The 14,254-nt window shown below is 43.1% G+C and overlaps 1 protein-coding gene across 5 annotated transcripts in view; it reads left to right on the plus strand.

Moving 5' to 3' along the window:
- ccser2a (coiled-coil serine-rich protein 2a) overlaps positions 1–14,254 on the plus strand; it is a 47,980-nt gene that overhangs the window by 2,813 nt on the left and 30,913 nt on the right. For 3 of the 5 annotated variants that reach the window (XM_047603463.1, XM_047603464.1, XM_047603460.1), the window contains exons 2-3: positions 8,617–10,115; positions 10,203–10,417. In XM_047603463.1, coding sequence (XP_047459419.1) covers positions 8,660–10,115; positions 10,203–10,417 — 1,671 coding nt within the window. In that variant the 5' untranslated portion in view covers positions 8,617–8,659. Of the gene's footprint in view, positions 1–3,658; positions 3,781–8,616; positions 10,116–10,202; positions 10,418–14,254 lie in introns of those variants that run through there. The other 2 variants (XM_047603461.1, XM_047603462.1) reach the window with 2 other exon arrangements.

The raw sequence follows: 14,254 nt of genomic DNA on the forward strand, positions 1-14,254 counted from the left end.
TGTCAGACTACAGAGGAAATAATCCTAAATGTTACTTTTTGCCATTTATTAACAGTGAAGACACTCCTGCTGCCTTTTGTCAATAAGAAAAAAAATGCTGACAGGTCAGCTGCCATTATTTGTGTATTTATGAGTTTGCAGTACGGCCTTCCTTCGTCTGGTCACTCTGTGTCACCTGTTAGCATCCGATACCATAATCAGTTACAAACTTTCACTACAACAGGTCCAGGTCCAGGGGTCACTTGCCTTAAACCGTTTAAGTCTGATTGAATAATCCCTCAAGCCTTTACGTCATGTGATATAGGGCCTTTATGTGCTTGCCATGGGATCCTGAACATGTGATGGAGACCTTTTACTCTGTTTTTCAGGTCGAAAGTTTGTTTCCAGCCTATCTGCACAAACACTGCTGAGTCATTTTCAATCACCACATGGGGCCGGCTGTAATTTGCGAGCATCTGTTCAGAATGGGCGTAATTCTCAGAAGTGAAAGCCAGTATCCGGAGCGGCGCGCAGGTGTTTGAGAGCCTTCGTGCTCATGTTACTGCACCAGTTTCGTTTGGCGCATTGTCTTTTTTTTGGTCGTCCAGCACTGCCATGTCTAGATTCGTCTAACCTTTCCTTTCACTTGCGGCGACACTTTCGCTTCATTTGCAGTATTGCTTTCCCTGGTGCTGTTCTTATTCCATGCTTTGCATGCTTAGTCATTACTGAAATGCTGTCCAAATGCAAAAACATCATGTTGTCGCAAATGTCTGTATGGTCAAATGTACCGATAAGAGTGTGATAATCAAATCCTGGGTTTGCATGGCAGACTCAACATTGCTAACATCAGTACATAATTGTTTTCAGTTTGCTGTGGTGCCTTTCTGTGTTCAAAGTAATTTACTGAAGTATCAACCTTTTCCCGGAGGGCTCCTGAGGTGAATAGAAATGTCACTCTATTATTCCCCTAAAGTTTCATCAGTTGCCCAACCGTAAGCCTCTGTGTAAAATAATGGGCACAAGGCATTACACTTGATGGATGTTAACCACCAACTGTGGCCTAATCTGATGTTGGAATGCCTTGTTCTCCCTGGCATCCTCGTGTGTGGCTGTTTACACTGGCTACTGTACTTGTGGCGCCTAAGGAAACTGTGGAGATTGTGGGACGTGTTTGTTAAAAGACAGACTAATAGAGTGACTGGAAAAGAAGGATGCACGGGAAAGAGGGAAGTGGGGCAGAGAGGAAGTTGACCTAATAACACTGCATTGTCCATTCACAGAAGCTAAATCCACCAGGCATATGATGTTAGTATGAGTTACATCTGAAACAAATGCGCCCTGGACAACACAGTGTTAAGATAAGCTGGACATGTTTCAAGTGAACTCACATGTCCGTGTGCAGAGAATTTGTTTTCACGGCAGAAGGAGAGTGGTGTCATTGTTCTGCTATCAGAGACTTGGTTACAGTCTGAGGTCTGGGTACAGTCAGAAGGTTGTTGAAACAGCTATGAACTCTGCACAACATGCTGGGTTACTGTTACACTGTAAGTGTGTGTTTATGAGTTATGTGAGGAAAGTAGCATCATTTTGGTGATTTTAAGTTTATCCGCTCACACAGCCACACCCCGGTGGTGGTAAACTACCTCAATAGTCACAGCTTCCGTGGGGCAGACTGATGGAAACGTGACTGCCAGTCCTCGCCTACAGCCTCTCCGACCACCACCAAACATCACTCACTCGCAGTCATTCACCAGTGGTCACCACTTAATTGAAATGCAGTATTGTCCTTGATTAACTGTTCATATCAGTGAAAGCTTTTATTTTTTCCTCAGCGTACAGAGAAATTAACTGAACACTCTTGACAGCGAATCGTAAAACAGGCTTTCACAACAGCATAAACGTCTTCCTTTGTGCTGCCGATTCAGTTGGAGATCATCCTCACAGTGGAATATTTCAATATTAAACTGGGAACCAGTGCACCTATTTGAATGTCTGGTCAGCTCTCCCTTTCAGACCTTGGTTTTTCATTTAACCAACAGCTTTATGCACCCGTTTTTTAAAAACCCTGCTCATTATCTCATACAAACCGTTCTGTTTTGTCCTGTTCAGCAAGAAACCGCTAAACTCTGAGGAAAGCTCAGCTGGACTAGCTTGTAAAGACAGTCGAACAGATCAATACTCAGCAAAAGTTGGTGAGTATTGGACATCTGACGGGTATTCAGGGAAGTTTAATTTCACTTTGACCCACAAATCAAAGTGTACCTCAGGCTACTGTCCACTCATCTGCATGGACGCCTCTAATGACTTCCATGACAGTGAGTGACACCTGCTCTGTTGCCCGGTGACACTTAAAGGCCTTTCTTGCCCTTGTGGCCAGTCAGACGGTGAGAATTAAGCAGGGCTGTCAGATGCACCGCACACTTCTCACAGTGTGGTCGAAGTGAAGGTCACGTGTGGCTCATCCAGCTGACGCTAACACGTCTGTCTTTGCATGTCATTCAGTTATCCTAACAGGAGAAACCCGATAACGGTGATGGCAGTTTGGCCACCTGGACTGCTGTGACAGTGAAGATGATTAGATCCGTGTGAGCGCTGGCACCGCTCATCATCACACCTCAGGAAGAGCACAGCAGTTATTCTTATGGGTATGAGTCAGGGTGGATCATGACAACTTTTTGAAAGGTGCTTCTGTGTCGTGACTCCACAGTAGTGGAGTTCAGATTTGCAAGTGTGTGCAGTATATCCTGAATTAACGACATATTACAAAAATAGCTTTCTTTCTACCATTCTAATCATATGGTACATAATACCTCTTGAAATGTTATGCTTAGCATCACCACTGTAGTCAGTTACATGTACAACAGCTGATTGTAATGGAGGCATCTAATAAAAACCTAATAGAAGCAATGTATGAAACGGCACAAAAGCTTAATTAGTCTTTGGAAACCCTGTGTTTTAGCCTTTAGTTCCGCTGCTGATATAATGAGTGTTGCTGCAGACTCCATGCCGTGATTCATCAAGGCACGCGGCATCACAGACACAACAGGAGATGTTGAAGAACTGGCAACGGTCTTACGGCTTTACTGCCGGCACTTAACGGAAAAACGGTCGACTGAGTGGAGCCGGTGCGCCGTCAACCGTGAAACGAGCAGGGAAAATTGAATTCACGCCGAATCTCGACGAGAACCCCAACACATCCCTCTCTGTGGGAGCCACTCTCTGTGCGAGCGGCTGAGTGCTAGGTAGGATGTGTTTACTCGATTATGCCCTGTGGTGATCGTGAAATTATGAGTAGCACGTTGAAAACTTCTGCTTAAGTTTGTAGATGTCCTATGTATTGGAGAGGATGCATCGTTAGTCATAAGACCTGTTCCATATTGTGTATAGATGTTGACACTATTCAGCTTCAAAGACTCTTTTAATAAAAGAAAATTCAAATTATTTAAAGCAAAATCTCTCTTCTCTTCTCCTCTGGCAGAGGGTGGGGTTCCTGTAAGACACCCTATGAAATATTAACGCATCCGCGAAGGCTCTTGTCTCCACCCACACACGCGCCGCACACTTCACACTACACAAACACACATGCGAGGACACGCAGGCAGCAGGCAGAAGGCTCAAACTCTGAGCTGAGTGTCTTCCTTTTCCTGTGCTCTGCTCTCTTATGTGCTACCTTACTTTCAGTTTAGAAGATGGAGGAAGCAAAGTGCATAGTCACTTGGTGGGGACTAGCTTCATCTTAATGATTGCTTTTGTGGATGGAAATGGTTGGAGAGGGCAACATAAGTTCACTGAGTTAAGGTAATATGTTATAATCCGTTTGTTTGTGGTACATTAGCAGGAAAAAAAACTGTGGATGCTGCTGTAAATTGACTAATTTCATGCTGTAGTTCTTAAATGTAGCACGTAGCTGCACCATAACTTTCTCCTCTTGTGTCAACTCACTGTTTCGTCTGTTGCTCTCTGTCATTTGATCTACCGCAGTTAGTACACAGCATTACCGAACCCTCTGTGCTGTCTCATTGGATTAGCATCTTTTAGCATCAGTGCAGCTCTGGCCAGGATAGCTTTCACTCAATAGACATTAGCCTAGCGTCAGTGTTGCTTTCATCCCTGTCTCATTCTATTAGCCTGCTTTAATGGCACTCAGTTAATCTCTTCAGGGAGAGGGCTATGGCCCACGACGGCCCCGTCCAGATGACTGGCACAGTTATAACTCCACTGAGACATGGGACTCTGTCAATATATGTAAACGAGACCGAGGCTTAGAGTCAGTTGAAGGTGATCGTCAGGATGTGTTTCTTATCCCTTTGTCCGTTCTCAGATCAGAAACGTAGATATATATATTACAAAAAGAAAAAAAATGACTTAGACATCAGTGAAAGTGTTCAGAGGTGGTGGTTGTGTGTGTCTGGACTTTGAAATAATGAGCTTTTCAGTAAAGCTGGCTGGATGACACACTGAGCTCTTCAAACAGGGGTTATATTCATATTGATCCGTATAATTGATTGGCTCTGCACCATAAAAGATGGATTAATCAAGATGGACTAAAAGATATAGAATGAGTTTCAAGTTGCGGCCGTCACATCGTGTCAGGAACAAACAAGTGCCAGAGGAGACTTTTCATCCTTTTCTTTATTCACTCCATCCTTCCTGTCTCCTTTCCAAACGGATTTGAATTGGTCAGAAATCCCCTTTTTCTATTCAAAAATTATAGCCTATCTGTCGTTTAGACCTGCTGAATCTACTATTCAATTGCGTTTATATGGGGATACTATGTTCAAAAAGCCTTTACAATTTTTTTTATTATATGCTACGAGTTGTTCTACACAGGAAACACTCAGGAAGGCTACCTAGTGTCCAATCTAGTGACACTATTATTTTCTTACCTGTTTGTATTACTATTCTACACAGTGCTTCAGTCAACATTTCACACAGTGTCTTCTTTCAGAATGACAATAGAAAAGGCCTGACTTTGGTTTGTCAGGTAATTGTATAAGGAAACGGATAAATATATATGTGTGAATCCCACCAGGAAATCTGTATCTTCCATGGCCTCCTCCGTGTATATTTTTCACTCTGGTTTAGTCTGGAGTATGAGCAGTGTCAAATAAAATCATCCTCTCTTAAATTGTTTAAAATTGAATGATGGAAATGTGAGAGGGGATAGATGGATGTAACTTGACATACTGCTCTGCTTTGAGGTGATTTGAGGGAACTGTGCGCTCTGGGGGTGTACGGGGATGCATCGAGAATGGGGATTTACTGTGTATAGAAGAAGACCTCCATTCATGCGTAACCCCAATGACCCAGTAGATCATAGCCTTCGGGCTGTCGCATCCTATCTGCATCCATCCTGTTACTCCTGAAGAATGCCTCTCTGGAGCTTGTGTGCGCGATCAGTTCAAAAGTGAAAACTTTGCCAGAAGAGAAATGAACGACCTTACTGTTCCAGATCAGATTTTTCTGCTTCTCTGCCAGGTGATTTCTAAGCCCGGCTGTCCCCTGAGTCGGAAATGAAGAAAGGCCCAGTGGCATCGCTGTCAGACAGAAATAAAGCTCCCTTTCTCTGTATGACAGAGAGTAAGAAAAGATGTCAGCTCACTTTACTGTTCATTTCACACGCAGGGATCGCTGCTGAGCGGCTAACCTACAGGACTAGCAGAAGATCTCTCAGTGGGAAAAGTCTGCCACTCTGTGTCTACAATTATAACTCTATTCTACAGTGTCTATCTCATCGTCCATTCCTCTTCTTCTTTTTGTTATTGTCTTTGTCTCTTGAATGGAAGTGAAAACATCCAAGTACCAGGTAATATTGAACGATAACGTTCAAAGTTAATCTGATCCCTATCACAGACAAATTCTACAATACAGTCCGCTTTTTGGACATCAAGATAAATTTAATTATCTCTGTAGACCTTCGTTTTAAACCAGATTAGAAACAGGCTTATTCTGTCCAACATTATTCGTATTTTGGTGCGTCAAACGCAGTGTAGAACCAGATAAGGAACACTGGATTCAGCGCTGGCCGTTTGCTAGTGAAGCTCTGGGATATTTATTTACAGAATTTACTCTGGGGGATGGGCAGGCCTTCAGATATGAGCAGACAGATGGCCTGCATGCTTTACTGCTTTACCTCTGAAAGTGTGTCAGTCAGTCAGTCTGGATCTTCTTGTTTATTCGTGCCTGTATTGTTCTGACCTTTTCCTTTGCACCGGTGTTGGAAGTATGATTGGGCATCTTGCTGTATATATATTCAAGCACTGAGTATTAGAACCTGTCATTCACTGTCATTTGGCTCAAAGCAGATTCTTTGTCTTATTTTATGATTGATGTATTTAGGCCACGTGTATGAACGGGTATTTATGTTATGAAGATATAAGCTGCTTTCAGATGGAACTTGTGAGCTTAGGGTTATGACATTGGAAGTTGTGGACACAAAACGCTCTGCAAGTGACAGCGCCTAGCCACCCAGGCTAACAGTTTAACAAGCAAATGACTGGGAACCTTAATGTAGAAAAGACAGTGGCGTAGTGAAAGAATATAAAATTATGCAGAAAATACTAATGAGTCTATGAACTCTGACCTCCACCTCCAAGCTTGTGAACACCACATGAAGACAGTGTTCATATGGAGTTTTATTGCAGACACAGTAAAAAGGGACACTATTAAATCCAACAATACACATTGATGTATATTAATTTTTTTTAAACTTTTTTTTGTCTATAATACATGAAAGGGTAGTTTATGCAGCATCGTTTTTGGACTTAAAGCCAAAACTTGAATATTGTTTGGTTGCCAAATTGTTACAGGCATTAGCATTCCCCTCTGATTTAACTAAGATGACTGTCTGAGAAAGGGAAATAAATAATGACACCAGCACTGCAGACGGATATCTCTCGGTGGCTCCGTGATGAATGAGATGACCCAGATAAACGAGCATTTGTTACAACTGTGCGGATTTGCTGCTATGTCATCGAGACCTGACGCTGGATATGAATGAAACTTGAATGGCTCTGGGGCCACTGACTGTAGAAAACCCCCCTAATCTAATTGCTGCTACCATCCTCTCCTCAGGGCAAAGACGCTTTGGTTGCCCTGCCTGCACATGCTGACCTGATTTTTTTGTGTGTAAGTGCGTGTGTTTTTGCGATCACACCACTGTGTGTTTATGGAGCGGATTAGGATGGTGGTAAAGGCAGTGTGGGGATGGCGAGTGAGTCTCTTTGACTGTACAAATGTGTGTCCCTGGGTGGGAATGTGGGGCAATGTGATGTAGTTTATTGAAGAGCAGGAGACCCACATTGACACGGCACTCCTCCCCCACCTCTCTCAAAGTTGATTGAATTGTTGCCCCAGAATCTGATTGTCAGACACTGAAGCAAATAAAGTCCTTTCCACTGGTGTCCACTTACATTGGAGGAACATGAATACAACAGACTTTTTACATCGTTTATGCTTTGTGTCACTATTATTCAGTGCAACAAAAGAGGTTTGCAAATAGTTTTAGTGTAGAGTCTGCTCTGCTTCCTCACGCAGATGGTTTTCTTTATGCTAACCTCATCAGCCGTTTGGAACTCAGCAACCTTTTATAAATTTCCAACGCTAGCCAGATGGATATAAGATGCAGGTGCACCAACGACACATGTACACTTGTCGCATGGTTGACTGGAAATGAATGATTCCAACAATGAATGAGAGGAAACAGCCTTGTGTTCTCCCTCCGTGGGCTTTGCATGCCACACCTCCTCCATTCACTATTCACCGTGATGCTGGACACCTTCCCAGCACTGGTTTCCCTTTGTCTCTGAGGCACTGTCCACACATTTGTCCGTTTTTCTTTTGGCCGGGCGTGTTGGCGCCAGTTCCTCCAAAACCAGTGCCAGCTGCAGGTCACTTCATGTGTGCCGCTCTTGAGAAATCTTTTCGATTAGTTCTTACCTTATACAGATGTCTTGATTGTTCCTTCATCTTGATTGTTCTCTCCATTTTAGTTTCAGTTGTGTTTGATGCGCTAGATTTATGTTTGTGAGTTTTTTGTTATCAAACCATAGGAATTGACTATATGACTATTAAGAGACAGAACTAGGGACGCTATTTCACCCTTTATCTCTCTTGTGACAACATGAAAGCATCAAAATAAACTTGCTGTGGCAAAGTCTCACGTCACCTTGTAAGCCTCACTGATTAATCCCTAATGCTAGAGGGAAGACAGGCATGCAACCTCTGCAGCAGGTGGACGGGACTATCTTGAGTATTATTGTTATCTGTTATCGGACTCTTATTTATAAGAGTCAATAAAAATGTGATGGCTGTGACATAACAGATAGAGTAGGAACGGGATAGTACACACAGTTTGAATCAAAACAAAAGATGAATATAGGATAAAAATAATTCATATCTACCCACATTTACTTGTGCTTGTATATTGATTGATAGAAGAACATGCATTTCTTTGTTTTACAAAAAACAGCAGTACTGGACAACCTACACAAACTGGCAGCTTGTAGTAGCTACAGTAGTGAACAGCGTTACAGGATTGAGCCTCTGAAGAAGCTTGTCAGCATTCCAAGTCAAATCATATACCCTTAAATCTAATCACTTCTGTTTGTGTCTTTCTGTCTATTCTTTCACCAGCTGTGTATGATCCCATAATCCTCAATGCCTTTGTTGGCATGTAATGGAAGAAAAAGCACCCATCAAGTCTGCCATGGTATCCAGACTGCCTAAATTTGGTGGACGGTCTTCGACTGGCGGCACCGGCCCCCTGACCAATGGTTCCACACAACCAACCACAGCTGCCCAGGATGGGAAGAGCACTCCCCCAGGAACAGCCCCAAATGGTGTTATCCGTGGCTCCTCTTTTTCCCTGAAATGGAAGAGAGATGAGGGGATGGCCTCCTCGAGCCCCGCCACTCTCACCAGCTCTGTAGATGGAAGTGAAGAAAAGGCTCTGACACAGTTTCCTTCATTGGCAAAGGAAATAAAGAATGGCTCTCCAGCGACACCTAAGATGCGCAGATCAGGTGCTTTGATGGTAGCCGTCTCCAGTCCTAAGGCTATTCCTAAGCAATCCTCAAAGATGAGTCCCAAAGTAGTGACAAAGTTAAGCCAAAGCCCACTTAATGGCAGTTCCAAAATGGGCTACAATGGCTCCAGCATTCCTGCTCGGACAGGGTCAGAGTCCCGCCTTGCGAGACCAAGGTTAGGTTCTGGCTCACCCAGAAGCAGCTCTCAAGACAGTCTTTCTCAGTCCAGTGAGAGTCTGAAGGTCATGGCGCTGGACAACATGGTTCGCTCGAACAGTTTCACTCACTTCAAGCAGATTCCTTCCCCCAGCAATGAGCCAATGACTAGATCTTTTTCCTTTAATCGGGCTGTGGAGCTAGCCAAACCTCTGGCCAACACTCAGCTCCGACCTCCGCGGAGTAGTTTTCTCAAACCCCCTCAGCTGAGCAATGGAAGAGTAGGGTTAGGGCTGAACTGTGGCCTTGGAAGTTCAGGTAGTATAGGTGGGGGACTTGGAGGACTTCAGAACAGCAGAACTCCTCCAGTTTCCTCTTCTCTGCCAACGCCCTTGATCCCTCCAGCACCTGCTACTCCTCGGATTCTGAAGAAACCACTGCTCCCGAGCTGTGTGCTGGCCAAGTCATCGGCCAGCAGTGGGGGGTCTTTGGGCTACAGGTTGGCTCGATCTGGACAATCCAAGCACCACAGCCCTCTTTTTCCAGGTAGGGCCAAGGAGGATATGAGATCTCCATCCTCCTCTGAATGTGGAGGGCTATTAAAAATAGCAATACAGGCTGAGCCGACTGGTGAGGATGAAAAAGCAGATTCTCCAAGTGACTGTGATGGAGGCTGTGGAAATGGAGAAGGAAAAGGAGTAGGAAGTAGTTTACTTCAACAGATCTCTGTCCAGGCAGCAACTGAGACCCTGGAAGACATGTCCTTATCTTCTGCGTCATCACTAGACATAGTTGACACCAGTGAAGAGTTTTTAGACGACTTTGACAGTGTGGGAGATGTACACAGTGATGGCGACCTGCCTGACAATCGAAAAACTGGCAGTACCACTGAAACCTCCCAACACACCTTTCACAATGAAACCATTGACTGGGACTCTGTGGATCTGTCGGGTAATAAACTCACTTAAAAAGAACTTGAAATTAATTTATTAGTTACTTTTGTGTACTTTTGTCTGACCTGCACTTTTGTATCTCCAGCAGAACATAAAGAAGAAAGCCCTATGCAGGACTCCCAGGGGTCACTGTTGTTGTCTCCAGAGCGATGCAATGTCCGCCAGGTCTCGTCTGTGGAGCTTTCGCCCTCCAACAGCTCTGGTGGAACCTACATGTGGGATGAAGAGGGCCTCGAGCCTCTTGGGGGTCCTGGGACACATCCATTAGACAGCTATGACGACTCAGAGCTCAACAGCATGGTGAGTCCCTCTTTACAGCTTTGATATGCTTGATATAAAAATGTATAAAATCACATCAAATATTTCTTGATTTGTCCATACTAAAATGTAGTAATGTGTAATCCAGCAACTTTATCTTAAACTTCTAAGTTGTCATAGTTTTGGCTAAGAAGCCATTGTGCTTTCAAAACCATGTGGCCTTTATGTCAAGTGGCAAAATGCTCTGTAGCCTTTTCAAGGAAATGAAAGGAGCAGAGAGCAGCCCAAACCCTCTACCAATTATTTGGTTGCTAAGGCCAAAAGCCTCGGATAACACTTAAAGCTGTTGCAGCTTCAGCTGATTGAAAGTTGGCAAAGAATGAGTTTGTGTGTCATAACTGAGAGAGTCTGAAAGCTATGTAACCTCAAGTGTGATCTGGTCCACATTAAACAATTCCATTTCAGTAAGCACCAGAGACAAGAGTTTAAGCAGTAATTGACCCAAATACCTTAAAGACTTATGAATTTATCGACATTAAAATGTATCTGTACAGCATGTGAAGCATAATGTCCTTGGTGGCTTCGTCATGACAGAACCTTACCGATTAATATACTGTAACTGAACATCCCTATAAATGTGTGTACTGTGTAGTTCAAAGTGATTTCACAGGTGTATAAGACCTTGTATTTACACACTCTTTCATATTGTATGGTATCGTATTCTATCTATCTGTTGAAATATCCGGGGTTATGTGTCCTTTACAAATACAGCACACTGGAGCCATCAGGCTTCAGGTTAACCCCCTGGTTACAACTTCAGCCTTTTTGACATACACGCTTAATTTGCCTAAGTCCATTAATTAGTTGCCCCTTTAAATGATTCTTCTTTCATTTTATAATTAGGGATTAAACAAGCAGAACAAAGGCTACAAAGCAAAGCAAAAGGCAGAATTGTCCAGTGGTTTCCGCCAGCTTTCATTGCAGATTTCATGCCAAGGCCTCTCTCTCCCTGAAAGGAATGCCAGCTGTGTGTTCGGAGCGTTGCCGGCCTCGCTTTGGCCTTCTGTGTTCCTGTACCAGTGCACCTGATCTCAGGAATGCATAAAGAGCTTAAAATGAGCTGGATTAGAAATTATATAATAAGCCTCATGTGTTTAATGCTTTCTTTATGTAATGTTGACACGGGCTTCCAGCCGCTGAAAATGTGATATGTTTATCTTTCAATAGTGGATTTGTACAGTAGAAGAAAGCATCAGGAGGACTGTGCGTGTGTATGTGCATGCTTTGGCTCTATATGTTAAACGCTGTGAGCTGTACCAGCACATGTGCTTTAGCTATGTGTATGTGATTAGGCTCATTTAGTCTTAAGGAGCGTGTGATGCTGGACAAAGCAGACCATGTTGAATGTAGACAACGTGTTCATTTTGACTGGTAGATTTAACCCTATTGAGATAAGTAGTTATTATTTTCCTAGTAGAATAGCACATTCTTCTTTTTCTTCTTCTTATCATTATCACTATTACTACTACTACTACTACTTCTGTTACTATTACTAATAATAGCAATACACAGTAATAATAACAAAGGATATAAGGCATTTCATTTTATAATCATCGTAATTGTACAACAGTCGCGGTGCTGCCGGTTTGTTTGTCTAGAGGATGTGTGCCCGTGTGGGTGTGATTCGAGTTTATTAGTGCATTAGTGACAGCCGTCATTTCCACCCCCAGCCAGCTCCACAAAGCTCAGCACCCCAGAAAACTTTGGCAAAATGATTTAATGCCAGAACACGGCTTTGCAAGGTGCGAGGAGAAGGCAGCAGTAATTGTCCTTGCTGTTGCAAAGGGAAAGGTCGGATGAGCGAGCGGGAGCGAAGGGTAAAAATATACATAAAAATAAGAAAAACGGCTGAACTAGAAAGAAGAAAGACGGAGAGAAAGAAAGAGAGAGAGAGACATCCTGGCTGATTGCTGATGTGTGAAGATTAGCTCTATGGGGAATCTGCCTTTGAGATATTTAACTGAGCTATTTGATTAGAGGAAATGAGCCCACTTACTGTAATTGGATGCACTGCGCTCCCTCTATCCCACCCCTTTTTCTGCCATTTCCTCTCCATCTGTTTGTGCAACTAACAGCTTATTCTTCCCTTGTTCACTGAGCGAATACTTCCTTGTTGTAAGGAGTAGAACACTCAGTCCGGTCATAAAGCAGTGTCCATGTCTGAAATGATTAGAACGTCTTGGAGATTCATCCTACATAATCCTAGTTGTCTGTCAGGCCACTGGAGACATCACACGCACGTACTTCCTTCTGCCCCCAGCAGCAGGAGTTAGATATGAATCTTGGTTGAAGGCACGAGCAATAATTATGATAAAATCTGGTGCACAACTAGTGTTTATAGTATCTGAAACTAGCTGTTGTTTTTTTGTTTTTTTTTGCTAGTATGTGAGAGCGGATAAGATATTCTGCTCCTCTGGGGCTCTCCTTGCTGCGCTGCAGTGGCGCGCTCTGTCCACGTGGAGGCACTGTGCAACTTCAAGACAACTCGATGTTGGTGCGCCTCCAAACGTTCCCCGGCTTATGTGTGTCTGTATTTTTCTGGCTATATGTGGCTCTATCTGCATTCATATGCTTCTGTGCAAAATCAAGGAGTGGGCTACCTGAGCTCATAATAACATTCCCATGATTCACCATGCAGCTCAATACAGTACCGGCTTTGCAAAATTGGCATTGTGAAACGGAGGGCCACTTCTCACAGTTAGTGTGTTCCAGGCCTCGGCTCGACGTTTCATAGGCTGCATCAGCATCGGTGGACCTGTGCATGTTTGATATTTAAAACGTTTTATTTTGGATTTTTAGGGGGATTTTTTTTTTCCGTTATGTCGTCAGGCGCCTCAGAATGAATCGCACACATGCAGAAAGGTGCTTTGTGTGATTCTGATGATAGCAACACATAACCTATAACACCACTCCGTACCAAACAGCTGGTACACTTAAGATTCATCCTAATCAATTATGACATTACAATATATGGCATTATAAATTACCTTTAGGTGGAATCAGACCATCTCCACCGTGCACATTATTTACACATTAACCTTCTCAAATGTATTACAGGGTTATTAGATTGTGCTGCATGACATTATCGTCATAATTTACTTTGATTTGGTTTGAGTCATACACTAACAAGGTTGCATTTAAATAAGTAAATTGGTGCATTTGCTTGTATGAAGTTCCCTTGATTTCATTAATTATGTGCCTCTCATTTAAAGAAATATATTTCCCTCCCTTGAAATTATCGCTTACCGCCCTCACACAGTACAACGAATATAAAATGTCTGGATGTTTACCTTTTTCCTTTTACAATTCTGTTCCCTCTTATCCCTTTCTCCTCTTGGGTAGCTGTTGTTTTGCCACTTCCCTATTTTAGCATTTTTCTTTGTTTAGATTCTTCCTCCTTTTGCCTTTATTACCTCTCTCTTTTCTCCTTTTAGTTTTTAACCAGGCTCCTACTGGTTCTGTAATCCTTTGGTTCCTTTGCTCGCTCTGAGCTGCAGAATTACTGTTTCGTCTCAACCTTGGTTTATTTATTTTGCCTCTAATTTTAGGCTTTTGTGGAGCCAGGTTGAGACAGGTCAATTCATTAGTGTTTAAATGAGTGAGGTGCTTAAGCCCTTTGTCTGCAGAGTGCTCAGCCATTTATGTAACATGCTGCCGGTGCACCGGCTATGCTGTTGCATTAATAAGGCTTATAGCTCACCTGCTTTTGTTTGCCTTGATTTTAAATTGACAGCAGCAACCTTTTCGGGTAAACAATGGTTTAGCATTTCTTTGGTGTATTCCCTACTTTCTTTAGAAACCAACAATCACATACACAAT

The sequence above is a fragment of the Mugil cephalus genome, chromosome 13, assembly GCF_022458985.1.
Source record: "Mugil cephalus isolate CIBA_MC_2020 chromosome 13, CIBA_Mcephalus_1.1, whole genome shotgun sequence".
In the NCBI taxonomy this organism is placed as follows: Eukaryota; Metazoa; Chordata; class Actinopteri; order Mugiliformes; family Mugilidae; genus Mugil; species Mugil cephalus.